Source organism: Oncorhynchus mykiss, chromosome 6, assembly GCF_057628025.1.
Source record: "Oncorhynchus mykiss isolate SJ-2025 chromosome 6, ASM5762802v1, whole genome shotgun sequence".
Lineage (NCBI taxonomy): Eukaryota > Metazoa > Chordata > Actinopteri > Salmoniformes > Salmonidae > Oncorhynchus > Oncorhynchus mykiss.
This window is the reverse complement of record NC_143027.1, coordinates 51811098-51828232: the sequence shown is the minus strand read 5'-3', so window position 1 is coordinate 51828232 and position 17135 is coordinate 51811098. Positions and strand designations below refer to the sequence as shown.

The window sequence follows — 17135 nt, the reverse complement described above, 5'->3', positions numbered from 1 at the left end:
ATTGGGAATAGGTAACCAAAATATGCCACAAGACCTAGAATTGCCTTGTGTATCCAACAAAAAAAGGTTCACTGTTATAAGCTAACTTTTGATGAATTTAAGCAAAATTCCAGGGCTTAACTTCCCATGGAAAATTTCTGGCAAAAATCCAGAAACTTACCGGAAAGTTTCCCACCCTTTGCGACCCTAGTTAAGAACACTATAACAATATGGAAGAAAATGAAACGGATTCTACAAGAATCAATATCACTCCCTAAAAACACAACCCTATTGGTCAACATCAAAAACTAAAGGCATAGAAAACGTAAATTACTTGGTAATAGGAAATACATGTACTTCCATGACAGAATTAAAACGCAATTTTGGACTGACCAATGTAGATATTTTCAAATACATGCAACTTAAGTTTTATATTTATATTTATTTATATTTCGATTTGAAATCTTGAAGGAATCCTACTTTAGTCAGAAAATGATATGCATATGATAGGTAAAATATACAAAACCTTGCAGAGAGCCTATCCAACCGACTACCTCTTGGATAACAATATACTGTAACTATTGGAACCATGACTTAATAAGGATCAGACCCTTTTTTGCCATTTTCGCCTAAAATGACACCCAAATCATATTCTTGATACCATTTGAAAGGAAAAACTTTGACGTTTGTAGAAATGTAGGAGAATATAACACAGATCTGGTAAAAAAAATAAAAAAATTGTACGATCATCTTTGAAATGCAAGAGAAAGGTCATAATGAATTATTCTAGCCCAGGTGCAATTGACTTTGGCCACTAGATGGGCGTACTGTATGTGCAACATTTTAGAGTGATCCCAGTGAATGTATTGCTTATCTATTCAAAATGTTGTATCACGACTGCCCAAATGGTTTATTCATACATTTTCAAGTTCATAATTGTGCACTCTACTCAAACAATAGTATGGCATTCTTTCACTCTGATAGCGATTGTAAATTGGACAATGCAGTTAGATTAAGAAGAATTGAAGCTTTCTGCCCATATCAAATATTATTTTGGTTTCTTACTACATCATGCTAATCACATTAGCCTATGTTAGCTCAACAGTCCCGCGGACGGGACACCGATCCTGAAGAAGTTTTAAAAATAACTGATATTGGCACAAGATGGAAGGAATCTTGGAATATAACTAATGAAATTACAAGTAACAAAAATATACTCTTAATCCAGTATAACCTAATGTACAGAATCTATTATAAAATAAACCAAATTCACAAATTCTACAGCACAACAAGAGTCATGTCTTAAGTGTAAAAACAATGACTATATAATCCATGACTTCTGGGAATACTATAAAGTCCAGAAGTTATGGAAGGAGTTTGAAAGTTGTCTTTTAGAAGTATTACAATGGAAATGTACTTTTAATCCATCCGTCTGCATATTTCATGGGATATGGGGAGGGGGGGGGGGGGCAGTGAGATACCCAGTGGGTTGGTGATACCCTTTTGTCAATTATCTTGAAAAAACACTTTAAAAACTGGAAATCAACCAATCCTCCATCATTAAGACAATGGAAAAACCATATCCTTTATTATCTAAAACTTGAGTGTTGGCGACGGAGAGAAACAAAATTGTGAAATTTGAGGACATGTGGCGGAGAGTAGTGCAGGCACTGGAAATAGGGGTTAGAACAGGTGGGTCTGGGCAGGAGTGATGTTGACGTTTGTGTGAGTATGAATGTTGTATGTGTATATTTTGTTTTAAAAATATATAAGTAAAATATTTGTTTTTAATTATAAGCTCTTAGCCTTTAACTCAGTGTGGATGTTGCCTGTAATCTACTGCTTCTGGTTGGGATATGTAAGTATGTATGGTCACTGTGTGGACGACGTCGTTTATGAACTTATTAATGAAGCTGGTGACAGGTGTTGAAAACTCCTCAATGCCATCGGATGAGTCCCGGAACATTTTCCAGTCTGTGCTAGCGAATCAGTCCTCTAGCTTAGCATCCTCTTTATCAGACCACTTCTGTATTGAGTGCGCCACTGGTACTTTCTGTCTGTTGTTTTTGTGAGCAGGAATCAAGATAGTTATGGTAAGATATGTCAAATGGGAGAGCTTTGTATGCGCGTCTGTATGTGGAGTAAAGGTGATAGAGTTCTTCCTCACCCTTTAGTTGCACAGGAGACATGGTAGAAATTAGGTAAAACGGATTTCAGTTAAAATCACCGGCCACTAGCAGCACCACCTCTGGATGAGCATTTTCTTGTTTTCTTATGGACCTATACAGCTTGTTGTGTGAGGTCTTATTGCCAGCATAGGTTTGTGGTGGTAAATAGACAGCTACAAAAAATATAGATAAACTCTCTTGGTAAATAGTATGGTCTACAGCTTATTCTAACTCAAGTGAGCAGAACCTCCTTAATATTAGCAATCGCACACCAGCTGTTGCTAACAAATACACACACCACCACCCTTGAGCTTACCCAACACTGAAATTCTGTTCTGCCGATGCATAGAAAACCAGCCAAGTTCTGAAAAACATAAGATAAAACAGTTCTTCAGGTCCCGTTGATAAGATCGTCTTGAACGTCGCTAGTTCAGTTTGTTCTCCAGTGATTATACACTGAACAAAAATATAAACGCAACATATGAAGTGTTGGTCCCATATTTCATTAACTGAAATAAAAAATCCTAGAAATTTTAGACGCGCAAAAAACGCATGTCTCTCAAATGTTGTGCATAAATTAACTTACATCCCTGTTAGTGAGCATTTCTCCTTTACCAATATAAATCAATCCACCTGACAGGTGGCATGTAAAAAGCTAATTAAACAGCATAAACATGCCTCCCGGGTGGCGCAGTGGTCTAAGGCACTGGGGCTTGGTTGGGTTGTGTTTCGGGTGATGCATGGCTTTCGACCATCGTCTCTCCCGAGCCCGTACGGGAGTTGTAACGATGAGACAAGATAGTAACTATTAACAATTGGATGCCATGAAATTGGGGTGAAAAAGGGGGTAAAAACATTTAAATTTTAAAAACCAGCATAATCATAATTGCTGGGTAGAATAAAAGTGGGGTTGTTTATTTCTGTATACATACAGCAGGTGGGTTGCAGAACATGCAGAACTTACTCTGAAACATACAAGCTGTGTTTCCATTGTCAACTTCTGTCTGCAATTGCATTAAAGGTTTAATTGATTTACTTAAAGAAGATATTGTCTGACTGCTGATTTCACCAATAAGCCAATGATTGACAAGGAACCTACCCCGACAAAATCCTGAGGCCTATTGTGAGGCCCATTTTTTTTAAGGTATTTGTGACCAACAGATGTATATCTGTATTTCCAGTCACGTGAAATCCATAGATTAGGGCCTAATTTATTTATTTCAATTGACTGATTTCCTCATATGAACTGTAACTCAGTAAAATCTTTGAAATTGTTGCATGTTGGATTTATATTTTGTTCAGTATACATTTGCTAATAGAACAGAGGGTAGAGGTGGATTATTTACTCGTCGCCGTAGTTTCACAGGGTACCAGCCCGTCGGCCTCTATATTACCGTCTCTTTCTCTTCCGAGTGTCAGGGAATAGGGCCTGGTCCGGGGTGTCCTGTGCTGCTGACTAATTGAAGTAGAAATCTTCAGAGTGGATGAGCTGCCTGCTACCGGACACCCCAACTCTTTGACTGGAAGGAGAGCGAGTGTGCAAATTTGTTTGAGTGAATTGTTTGTCGTAGAAAGTTAAGTTTAACAGGCTAGAGTCTATTTTGTTTAATAAAAAAGGATTGGGTGTATTTACAGATATTTTCATTCTCCTCTACACCACATGCTGGATGCCGCACCAATGTGTCACCGTCATGTCAACACTCCTTGACTTAATGGCCAATGCCAAAGAGCAAGACTGGGGCTTCTGGTGGATTTAGCATATAGTACTGTAACCAATCCTGCTGCCCAACAATGGAAGCACGTCACCCGCCATAGGCCAAATGAAGGGAAGTGGCCTGTGATGAGTTGGGCTTCTTTGGTGTTGGGAAATGCGTTGGGCAGACCGCACCACCCTCTGGAGAGCCTTGTGGTTGCGGGTGGTGCAATTGCGTGACCAGGCAGTGATACAGCCCGACAGGATGCTCTCAATTGTGCATCTGTAAAGGTTTGTGAGGGTTTTAGGTGACAAGCCAAATTAATTTAGCATCCCGAGTTTGAAGAGGCTCTGTTACATTTTCTTCACCACACTGTCTGTGTGGGTGGTCCATTTCAGTTTGTCAGTGATGTGTACGCCAAGGAACTTGAAGCTTTCCACCTTCTCCACTGCAGTCCTGTCGATGTAGATATGGGGGTGCACCCTCTGCTGTTTTCTTCAGTCCATGATCATCTCCTTTGTTTTGTTGACAGCATTATTACATTGGTATTCCTCTTGTCCAGATGGGATAGAGCAGTGTGCAGAGTGATGGCGATTGCATCGTCTGTGGATCTATTGGGGCGGTAAGCAAATTTAAGTAGGTCTGGGTTGCAGGTAAGGTAGAGGTGATATGATCCTTGACTAGTCTCTCAAAGCACTTCATGATGACAGAGGTGAGTGCTACGGGGTGATTTGTCATTTCGTTCAGTTACCTTTGTCTTCTTACTTACAATGACGGCCTACCCCGGCCAAACCCAGACGACGCTAGGCTAATTGTGCACCGCCCTATGGGACTCCCATTCACGGCCAGATTTGATACAGCCTGTTTTTGAACCAGGGACTGTAGCAACACCTATTGCACTGAGATGCAGTGCCCTAGACCGCTGCACCCATGTGTGTATGTTAACTATTTAACTGTACTAAACTCAGCAACAAAAAAAAAGAAACGTCCCTTTTTCAGGACCCTGTCTTTCAAGGATAATTTGTAAAAACCAAATAACTTCACAGATCTTAATTGTAAAGGGTTTAAACACGTTTGCCATACTTGTTCAATGAACCATAAACAATTAATGAACATGTACCTGTGGAGTAGTCGAAAAGACACAGACGGTAGGCAATTAAGGTCACAGTTATAAAAACTTAGGACACTAAAGAGGCCTTTCTACTAACTCTGAAAAACACCAAAAGAAAGAAAGCAGGGTCCCTGCTCATGTGTGTGAACGTGCCTTAGGCATGCTGCAAGGAGGCATGAGAACTGCAGAAGTGGCCAGGGAAATAAATTGCAATGCCCATACTGTGAGACGCCTAAAACAGCACTACAGGGAGACAGGACGGACAGCTGATCATCCACACAGTGGCAGACCTTGTGTAACAACACCTGCACAGGATCGGTACAGCCGAACATCACACCTGCGGGACAGGTACAGGATGGCAACAACTACTGCCGAGTTACACCAGGAACGCACAATCCCTCCATCAGTGCTCAGACCGTCCACAATAGACAGAGAGGCTGGACTGAGGGCTTGTAGGCCTGTTGTAAGGCAGGTCCTCACCAGACATCACCGGCAACAACGTCGCCTATGGGCACAAACCCAACGTCGATGGACCAGACAACGGACGCGGTTCTGTCTCACCAGGGGTGATGGTAGGATTCGCGTTTATTGTCGAAGGAATGAGCGTTACACTGAGGCCTGTACTCTGGAGAGGGATCGATTTGGAGGTGGAGGGTCCGACATGGTCTGGGGCAGTGTGTCACAGCATCATCAGACTGAGCTTGTTGTCATTGCAGGCAATCACAAAGTTGTGAGTTACAGGGAAGACATCCTCCTCCCTCATGTGGTACCCTTCCTACAGGCTCATCCTGACATAACCCTCCAGCATGACAATGCCACCAGCCATACTGCTCATTCTGTGCGTGATTTCCTGCAAGACAGGAATGTCAGGGTTCTGCCATGGCCAGTGAAGAGGGCAGATCTCAATCCCATTGAGCACGTTGGGGACCTGCTGGGTCGGAGGGTGAGGGCTAGGGCCATTCCCCCCAGAAATGTCTGGGAACTGGCAGGTTCCTTGGTGAAAGAGTGGGGTAACATCTCACAGCAAGAACGGGCAAATCTGATGCAGCCCATGATCAAATAAAATAAAATAAAAATGTATTGGTCACATACACATGGTTAGCAGATATTAATGCGAGTGTAGTGAAATGCTTGTGCTTCTAGTTCCGACCGTGCAGTAACATCTAACAAGTAATCTAACAATTTCACATCAACTACCTTATACACACAAGTGTAAAGGAGTGATTAAGAATATGTACATATAAATATATGGATGAGCGATGGCCGAATGGCATAGGCAAGATGCAGTAGATGGTGTAGAGTACAGTACATACATATGAGATTAATAATGTAGGGTATATAAAGTGCAATTGTTTAAAAGTGACTGGTGATACATTTATTACATCCAATTCTTAATTATTAAAGTGGCTAGAGATTGAGTCTGTATGTTGGCAGCAGCCACTCAATGTTAGTGATGGCTGTTTAACAGTCTGATGGCCTTGAGATATAAGCTGTTTTTCAGTCTCTCAGTCCCAGCTTTGATGCACCTGTACTGACCTCACCTTCTGGATGATAGGCAGTGGCTCGGGTGGTTGTTGTCCTTGATGATCTTTTTGGCCTTCCTGTGACATCGGGTGGTGTAGGTGTCCTGGAGGGCAGGTAGTTTGCCCCGTGTGATGCATTGTGCAAACCTCACTACCCTCTGGAGAGCCTTGCGGTTGTGGGTGGAGCAGTTGCCGTACCAGGCGGTGATACAGCCCAACAGGATGCTCTCGATTGTGCGATTGTGCATATGTAAAAGTTTGTGAGTGCTTCTGGTGACAAGACAAATTTCTTCAGCCTCCTGAGGTTGAAGGGGGGCTGTTGCGCCTTCTTCACCACGTTGTCTGTGTGGGTGGACCATTTCAGTTTGTCCGTGATGTGTATGCCGAGGAACTTAAAACGTTCCACCTTCTCCACTACTGTCCCGTCGATGTGGATAGGGGGGTGCTCCCTCTGCTGTTTCCTGAAGTCCACGATCATCTCCTTTGTTTTGTGTGAGGTTATTTTCCTGACACCACACTCCGAGGCCTCTCACCTCCTCCCTGTAGGCGGTCTCGTCATTGTTGGTAATCAAGCCTACCACTGTGGTGTCGTCTGCAAACTTGATGATTGAGTTGGAGGCGTGCATGGCCACACAGTCATGGGTGAACAGGGAGTACAGGAGAGGGCTGAGAATGCACCCTTGTGGGGCCCCAGTGTTGAGGATCAGTGGGGTGGAGATGTTGTTTCCTACCCTCACCACCTGGAGGCGGACCGTCAGAAAGTCCAGGACCCAGTTGCAGAGGGCGGGGTCGAGACCCAGGGTCTCGAGCTTAATGACGAGTTTGGGGAGGGTACTGTGGTGTTGAATGCTGAGCTGTAATCGATGAACAGCATTCTTACATATGGGTTAGGGCAATATGCTGTGTGATTGTGTCGTCTGTGGTAAGCAAATTGGAGTGGGTCTAGGGTGTCAGGTAGGGTGGAGGTGATATGATCCTTGATTAGTCTCGCAAAGCACTTCATGATGACGGAAGTGAGTGCTACAGGGCATTAGTTGTTTAGCTCAATTACCTTAGCTTTCTTGGGAACAGGAACAATGGTGGCCCTCTTGAAGCATGTGGGAACAGCAGACTGGGATAGGGATTGATTGAATATGTCCGTAAACACACCAACTAGCTGGTCTGAGCATGCTCTGAGGACGCGGCTAGGGATGCCATCTGGGCCGGCAGCCTTGCGAGGGTTAACACGTTTAAATGTTTTACTCACGTTGGCTGCGGGGAAGGAGAGCCCACAGGGTTTGGTAGCGCGCCATGTCAGTGGCACTGTATTGTCCTCAAGACATCGATGTCCACGACATGGCTGGTTTTCTTTTGTAAGTCTGTGATTGACTGTAGACCCTGCCACATACCTCTCGTGTCTGAGCCGTTGAATTGCGACTCTACTTTGTCTCTATACTGACGCTTAGCTTGTTTGATTGCCTTGCGGAGGGAATAGCTACACTGTTTGTATTCGGTTATGTTTCCGGTCACCTTGCCATGATGAAAAGCAGAGGTTCACACTTTCAGTTTTGCGTGAATGCTGCCATCAATCCACGATTTCTGGTTGGGGAAGGTTTTAAAATTCACTGTGGGTACCACATCACCGATGCACTTGCAAATAAACTCGCTCACCAAAGCAGCATATATATACACATATAGGTCTTAGCTGATTTATTTTGATTTTCCCATGTTTTCAAGCAAGGAGGCACTGAGTTGGAAGGTAGGCCTTGAAATACATTCACAGGTACACCTCCAATTGACTCAAATTATGTCAATTAGCCTATCAGAAGCTTCTAAAGCCATGACATAATTTTCTGGAATTTTCCAAGCTGTTTAAAGGCACAGTCAACTTAGTGGATGTAAACTTCTGACCCACTTGAATTGTTATACAGTGAATTATAAGTGTAAACAATTGTTTGAAAAATTACTTGTGTCATGCACAAATCGAAATGTCCTAACCGACTTGCCAAAACTGTAGTTTATTTGTCACAGCTGTCATCTGGAGATAGAGAGGAGGAGTAGTTGGAAGGATCCGAGGACCAAAATGCAGCGTGGTATGTGTTCATCGTGAATTTAATATACAGAGAACACTTGAACAAACTATACAAAACAATAAACGAACAAGACGCTATTTACGACCTATGCTGACACAAGCAACTAACATAGACAATCATCCACAATGACAAAACAGGCTACGTAAATATGGTTCCCAATCAGAGACAATGACTAACACCTGCCTCTGATTGAAAACCATATCAGGCCAAACACAGAAACAGACAAACTAGACATACAACATAGAATGCCCACTCAGATCACACCCTGACCAAACAAAACATAGAAACATGCAAAGCAAACTATGGTCAGGGCATGACATTGTTAACGAGAAATTTGTGAAGTGGTTGAAAAACTGTACCTACTCATTCAAGAGTTCACATTATTTTACAATTTTCTACATCGTAGATTAATAGTGAAGACAACAAAACTATGAAATAAAACATGGAATCATGTAATAACCAAAAAAGCGTTAAACAAATCTAAATATATTTTATATTTGAGATTCTTCAAAGTAACCACCCTTGATGACAGCTTTGCACACTCTTGGAATTCTCTCAACCAGCTTAATGAGGAATGCTTTTCCAACAGTCTTTTTAAAACGTTATTTAACCTTCACTTAACTAGGCAAGTCGGTTAAGAACAAATTCTTATTTACAATGACGGCCTTCCTGAGGAACAGTGGGTTAACTGCATTGTTCAGGTGCAGCACAAAATAATTTTACCTTGTCAGCTCGGGGATTTGATCTAGCAACCTTTCAGTTACTGGCCCAACACTCTAACCACTAGGCTACCTGCCGCCCCGAAGTCTTGAAGTAGTCTTGAAGCAGTTCCCAAATATGCTGGGCACTTGTTGGCTGCTTTTCCTTCACTCTGCGGTCCACCTCATCCCAAACCACCTCATTTGGGTTGAGGTCGGCAGATTGTGGAGGCCAGGTCATCTGATGCAGCCCTCCATCACTCTTCTTATTGGTCAAATAGCCCTTACACGGCCTGGATGTGTGTTTTGGGTCATTGTCCTGTTGAATAAACAAATGATAGTCCAAATAAGCCCAAACCAGATGGGATGGTATATCGCTGCAGAATGCAGTGATAGCCATGCTGGTTAAGTGTGCCTTGAATTCTAAATAAATCACAGACCGTGTCACCAGCAAAGCACCCACACACCATCACTCCTCCTCCTCCATGCTTCATAGTGAGAACCACACATTGACAAGGTAAAAATCTGTTGTTCTGCCCCTGAACAAGTAAATTAACCCCCTGTTCCTAGGCTGTCATTGAAAATAATTTGTTAAATAAAGATTGAAAAAAGTAAAGGGGCCTGGACAGCTGCCCTGGGGAATTCCTGATTCTTCCTGGATTATGTTTGAGAGGCTTCTATTAAAGAACACCCTCTGTGTTGTGTTAGACAGGCAACTCTTTATCCACAATATAGCAAGGGGTGTAAAACCATAACACATATGCTTTTCCAGCAGACTATGATCAATAATTTCAACAACAACTAAAAACATGCAGGGCTTGACATTAACCTGTTTATCCACTTGTTCTTCAGACAAGGAGATGACTGAAAATGTTGCTGTGTTGTTTGATGCAAGAAACCACTTTACAAAATAAAATGCATTATTATTCCCATAACATTATTACAGAGAATCAGACAAATTATGCTACCCTCTGCCTATTGGCTACTTATAGCAGCACCGTGTATTTTTATTTAACCTTTATTTATTTAACAGGGAAAACATATAGAGTCCTCGATCTCTCATACAAATGTGACCTCTATTTACAAAAATTACAGTCACAGGAATCGCAAATAAAACATCACAAATCACTCAGAACATTCCGCCACAAATAAGTCCCCATTCAATACTTTACATTTCCAGAACTGCACCAGAACATCAAGATTAAATGTATTTAGAATTTTGTTCCAGCAATAGAGTGCATTAAAACTAAAAGCAGATTTACCTAGCTTTGTGGAGACCCTAGGAACATCGATAGTTAACCAGTTCACAGGATTGGTTAAATCAGTTGTCTATACTTCAAAAGCAAAGATAAGATGGAAGTTTATGAAGAAGGGCCTTGTAAACAAAAAGTGAGTCATGTAGAGATCTACGGGTCTTTAGCAAAATCCAGCCAACCTTTTGACACAGTGATGAGTATCAAAACTGTCATCTGTAACAATCTCTTTACCTGACTCGCTTTTCAAAGATGTCTAGAAATGTACATGTTTTGTGCTCCTGTAGAAAGCAATCACTCCCCTATTGCTGACTACAAAGAATTTACAACTGGGCTAATAACTCGCTAACTAGGAAAGGAAATGAACAAAATGTGCACATGTGGATACATGCAGCTCTCGCTTTGATCTCAAAATAAGCTGCATCTATTGACCGATTATGCTGTAAACACATTCCAGTTCAAAGTAAATGGTACAGATCCATACAGTACCAGTCAAAAGTTTGGAAACACCTACTCATGCAAAGGTTTTTCTTTATTTTTACTGTTTTCTACATTGTAGATAATAGCGAAGACATCAAAACTACGAAATAACACATATGGAATTATACCATAACTAAAAATGTGTGAAACTGATTTTATATTTGAGATTCTTCAAAGTAGTCACCCTTTGCCTTGATGACAGCTTTACACACTCTTGATATTCTCTCAACCAACTTCACCTGGAATGATTTATCAACAGTTTTGAAGGAGTTCCCACATATGCTGAGCACTCTTTGGCTGATTTTTCTTCCAAATCATCCCAAATCATCTCATTTGGGTTGAGGTTGGCAGATTGTGAACAGAGAATGTGAAATATTCCTCAATATTAAAAATGACCAAGCAGCTAATAATAGCAACAATGCAAGCCTATCGACACACTTTCATACTCATTCATTACTGCTGTAATGCTTGTTATAGCGTTGAGTGGAAATTAGAAGAATGCGCAATAGATTGGCTTATAAAAGTGTTGAATACAAATTGTTGACAGTGCTGAGTAAGAACTTAAACAGCAGCTCTTTGCTGTATTCGTTGACAGTCTCTCTCTAGTCATGATTTCAAACGTTTTTAAATCTCACAGTATAAACTTTGTTGTAGCTTTCATTTATGCCTGATACGTTACTGCAGACATGGTAATCTGAGCCATCCGATTGGCCAGCGGTAGACCTATAGTGCACTTAATTTGCTCTCTGGGTCCGCCGGCAAGGCAGAGTTTGTATCTTCAGACACATGAAATGGTTCAAAATGGCATTCTCTTAACCAACTTCACTTGAAATGTTTTTTCAACGGTTTTGAAGAATTTCCCAGATATGCTGGGCACCTGTTTTCTGCTTTTCCTTCACTCTGCGGTCCAACTCATCCCAAACCGTCTCAATCAGCTTAGAGGGAACATTGTCCATGACTGCCAGAGAACTGCCTGTCTGTCTCTGACAAATTACACTGGTGATCAACCTGAGACACGATATGTGATATGGGAAAACAGTGAAACACCCAGAGTATGACCTGAACATACTGCAGCAATATTAACTCTCACACAGGTACCAGAGTGGCTTGGTGTAAAAACATTTCTGGGGCCCATAGTTTATAACATATCCCTGATCTTGTAATCTAACCAGGTAAAAATCCGGACATAATACGCTATGACATGCTTAATCTGTTGTAAAAAGGTTTAATATGGGCTATGATGGGACCAGAGTTTTTCTAATCAGGTCACATGGTTTTAATACAAATCCTGGAAAAACTCCTGGCCTTTGGGAGGATGAAAAAACTCTGTCAAACTGCAGCAACCTTGTACTTGTTAATATTAATTATATTTTAAAGAAGGAATAGGGGAGTTTCCTACACACAGACACAGAGAAAGCAACATGATTGGACAATACATTTCACAGGGCTGAGTTTGCTTTATGCAGGTTTGCATCGTGTAGTTCTGCCCTTTGCAACTATAGGCCTAATAAAAAATGTCACAGTCTATGCAAACTATCCAGTTAATAATTTTGGATTGAAAATGTCTAGGTAGCCTAGTCAGCCCAAGTTTGAATATAAACCAAATTTGATCCCATTCACATTCTCACAAACATGGTCTAATGGTCTAAAAATACACAATATTACAGCTTAATTTACACTGGCCAGAGGGACAAGGCGCATAGTAGGCTGATCAACTGTTTGTAGGTTACAGTCGACCTGACTGAAAAATAGTATTGTTTCCATGCAATAAAGCATGTCAGATCGCTAATGTTTAGGTGTGGGTTGCTACATTTATGTAAGAGTTTTTGCTTGTGTCAGTCGGGAGTAATGTGTTATCACCAACGGTATTATAGTAAATGGAAACTGAAATAAAATAATTAACAAATCCATTTGAAAAACTAAACCAATACAGAAGCTTTTAACTTTGAATCCAAAATGAACAAAAAAGTAGAGTAACATCATGAATTATATTCAGTTGTACTTTTTTGGGGGGGTGAATTGGATGTTTTTTTTAACCGCAAGGCTCAGACCAACATTGTTAATAATATAATATTTTCTTTATAATGACAAAATAAACGTATTTAAACGTAAATAAATGTATCTAACCCCCATATTACACACTCACACACTTAAATCATAATATAATATTATGTGTGTACACATTGTACAATCAATCAGTGAGAGAGATTCTCCTATATCACATGTATTGGTATATATCAGCTGTACACATAAATCATGGCAAAATGGTTCCTGTTTCAGTCATGTCTTTCATCATGTTTGCGTGGGTCAAACAAAAACAAAAAAGGTGTTTATGTTCACTTGGTATGTTCACTTTTTTATGGAAAGGTGTCTATGTTCACTTTCAGTTGTTGTCCAACAGTAATGTATATTCTCTCCCTCTCCCATTACTATTATAGCTGCAAGTTGTTTGGTTGTATGCCAGAATGTTTAGGGTGAAATATGACGTTGTCATAGAACTTTACATTATAACATTACTGTAGGACAGCCAGAGGCAAAGACAGCTCTTTCTGCTGCACTTACAGAGGAGAGTTTGACATTCTTCTAGCTCACATGACCCTCACAGCTGAGCATGGGTACAATCAAACAACACAGATAATAGAGGCACACACACACACACACAGCTGAGCGTGTTTACAGTTACAGCATCATTAGATTAGAAGTACCAAAGCTGGCTGTGGTTCAGAGCAGGATCACACACACATGTATGCACACGCACACACATAGATATAGGAGTTAAGTACAGTCAAGTCCTGAGAAGTGCAGTGCATTGTGACTGTCGTTAATTCATGTAAATATCCTGAGAAATAAAGAAAAATGTAATTGATTTGGGCCTGGGCGTGCGTGGACTGAATCTCATTATCAAAACCATTGTGGGTTAATTAAATCATTGATGCAGTTGCGTAACGGAAACATAGTCACCAGCAGAGTTGGTGTGTCCTGTGTGTGTGGGGGGGACGGGCTGGCATTCAAATTTCTTCACTCAGTCTACACTAGTCTTAACCGTACTTATATGTGAACAATAGTAGGGCTAAATACCACAACGGACCCTTCTGCTCTGTGTAATTAAGAGTGCTTCATCACAGACTGTGGCTGGACCTGATTCAGAGTGGTTGGGTTAAATGCAGAAGACGCATTCAGTTGTAAAACTGACTAGGTATCCCTCTTTCCCTTTCCTTTGGGGGATGAATAGCCTGGTTCCATTCCCATTTCTCGATATTTTACCCCAAGGCCCTACCCTTCTCTTGCCTCTTACCCTATCCCTTCTGCTCTCCCCCTAGTCTTTCAATTCACATCTCATGCCTGGTGAGGCGACATGAGGAGAGAAGGAAGGAGACAAGCAATAGGATGTGAATGTGAAAGATCAAGTCATTTACCAATATGAACAGTGGATACAAGAGTTGTGCTGATGCCTGTACCATACCATTATATCTCAATCCCAACCAATAACCACAGAACCATTTACTTTACAGAACATTAGCACTATAATCCTGGTTGGTATAGATTGGCACATTCGTTTTTGGTGTCCTCACTGACCAGTAGTGGATATATGTTTGATAGACATTCTTGGATGAAGATGACACTTTCTAACCATAGATATGATCCTTCTCATAAACCCTCACCCCTAACCCTACATAACAACAAATAGCTCATATAATTACATTGCTATATATATTGCTATATATATATATATATTGTTATGTACTGGTGTCACAGGAAGTTAGTGGCAACTTAATTGGGGAGGACGGGCTCGTGGTAATGGCTGGAGCAGAATAAGTAGAGTGGTATCAAACACATGGTTTCTATATGTCCGATGCCATTCCATAAACGCCGTTTCAGACACTATTATGAGCCATCCTCATCCTCAGCAGCCTCCACTGACTGGTGTGTTACGGAATAACTTATGACAGTCACTAATATCTACAATAGAACAGGTAGCCTGCTTATCGAGATAAAACATGACAAGCGATAACAAAATGCATTCCACCAATTTGGAACACATTCTCAGTATAATATTATGGTAGGCTACATTTTGAATGATCTTGGCCATCATTGCTGCATTGCATGGCAAAGGCATGGCGATGCTTTGCTTGTCGAGTCAGATTTGTAATATAAGTCTCTGATAAATAACAATCCCTTTACATTGTAAATTAAATCCAGAAGAATGAATGATGTTTAAATAATGTTTACTAACTGCTTTACTCATCTCATATGTATATAGTGTATTTTATTCTATTGTATTTTAGTCAATGCCCCCCGACATTGCTCGATCTAATATAACTATACTTCTTAATACAATTTTTTTACTTACTAGATTAGTGTGTATTGTTGTGAACTGTTAGATACTACTGCACTGTTGGAGCTAGGAACACAAGCATTTCGCTACACCTGCAATAACATCTGCTAAATATGTGTATGTGACCAATACAATTTGATTTGATTTGGACAGATGAATACCAAATAGCTTAGTCAATCAAAGCCAGTCGCATTCATGTGATTGTAGGCTATTACACAAACTTACCCCATTGTTATTGTAGGTAAACCAAATCAGCAGATGAGCAGATGGAAAATGTTCTCTGGCCAAATTCTGGACGTTGTTTCTGTTGGTTTGGCGCGGTGATTGCCCTCTATAATAGGCGTGTTTCTGTCTCTTCACCGTAGCTCGTCCGAAATAAATTCCAAGGCAAATACTGCATTGTCACATTCACAACAGTGTGAAACTACACATAGCAGGGCAAATGTTTATTCACTCGAGATTTATGCACATTGCCAGTACCTAAACTACTGTGTTGAAGCGGCGTCCGGAAGAGCCATAGAGAGTTCGATAGAGAGAAATGTGTCCGTCAGACAATTGTCGGGTATATGAAAACAGGAGAGATGTTATTTCGTTGTTTTCGCTGTTTTCGCTGTTTGATCTCCAAACGCCCCCTGACAAGTCCAGTCGATCGGTAAAGCACAGTACCCACTGTCCACCCCATGAGCTCTCTCCTCTCCTCTACGCCCTCTGGTCCCTGCTCTCTCGACCGGACACCTCCTCAGTCCTTAGCAATGTATGTTGCCATAGACGAAGAGACAAAGCAGGAGGGACTGAGCACAAAATCGGTCGTTTCCAGCAGGTGGCGTTTATTAATTTATTTCTCTCACCAAGCGAGGGGTTTTTGTTCGGAGGTCAATGGGATAATTTATTTAACCTTTATCTGTTTAACTATGCAAGTCAGCTAAGAACAAATTCTTATTTACAATGATGGCCTACAAAAGGCGAAGGGCCTCCTGCAGGGACAGGGTTGGCATTACAAATAAAATAAACATATAGGACAAAACACACATCATGACAAGAGAGACCCCACAACACTACATAAAGAGAGACCTAAAACAACAACATAGCATGGCAGCAACATGTGAACACACAGCATGGTAGCAGCACAACATGACAACAACATGGAAGCAACACAACATGGCAGCAGCACAACATGGTAGCAGCACAAAACTTGGTACAAACATTATTGGGCACAGACAATAGCAGAAAGGGCAAGAAGGTAGAGACAACAATACATCACACAAAGCAGCCACAACTGTCAGTAAGAGTGTCCATGATTGAGTCTTTGAATTAAGAGATTGAGATAAAACAGTCCAGTTTAAAAAAAAAAATCCAGCTCATTCCAGTCGCTGACTGCAGCGAACTGAAAAGCAGAGCGACCCAGGGGTGTGTACTTTGGGGACCTTTAACAAAATGTGTCTGGCAGAACGGGTGTTGTATGTGGAGGATGAGGGCTGCAGTAGGTGGGTCAATATCACAAAACAGTACCATTTGGACCAGTTTTATTTCAGAATTTGTATTCCTTTTATGTTGCACTATAAAAGGGAAATATTAGACTTGTAGACTTAGAGTTAGATAATTATAAACAGCAATATGGTGTCAACCCTGTTACAGACATGCACTTAACTGTCTTTAATGACTTTCATTGGACTATTTTTAATAATATTTACATTTTCATAAAGCTATTGTGCCCCCTTGTCAACCATGTCCATTTGTTCTGATCATTGTGTATACAATGTGTGGTTTTATACAGAACTTCATCTAATTTGCACCTTATCTTTCTAAATTGAGACAGGTATT

The 17135-nt window shown here is 41.0% G+C and overlaps 1 protein-coding gene across 1 annotated transcript in view; it reads right to left on the bottom strand.

Moving 5' to 3' along the window:
• Nucleotides 1–16097, bottom strand: part of homer1b (homer scaffold protein 1b) — a 124841-nt gene extending 108744 nt beyond the window's left edge. The window contains exon 1 of the mRNA XM_021606787.3: nt 15540–16097. Coding sequence (XP_021462462.3) covers nt 15540–15544 — 5 coding nt within the window. The 5' untranslated portion in view covers nt 15545–16097. The remainder of the gene's footprint in view (nt 1–15539) is intronic.
• Nucleotides 16098–17135: the final 1038 nt, after the last annotated feature.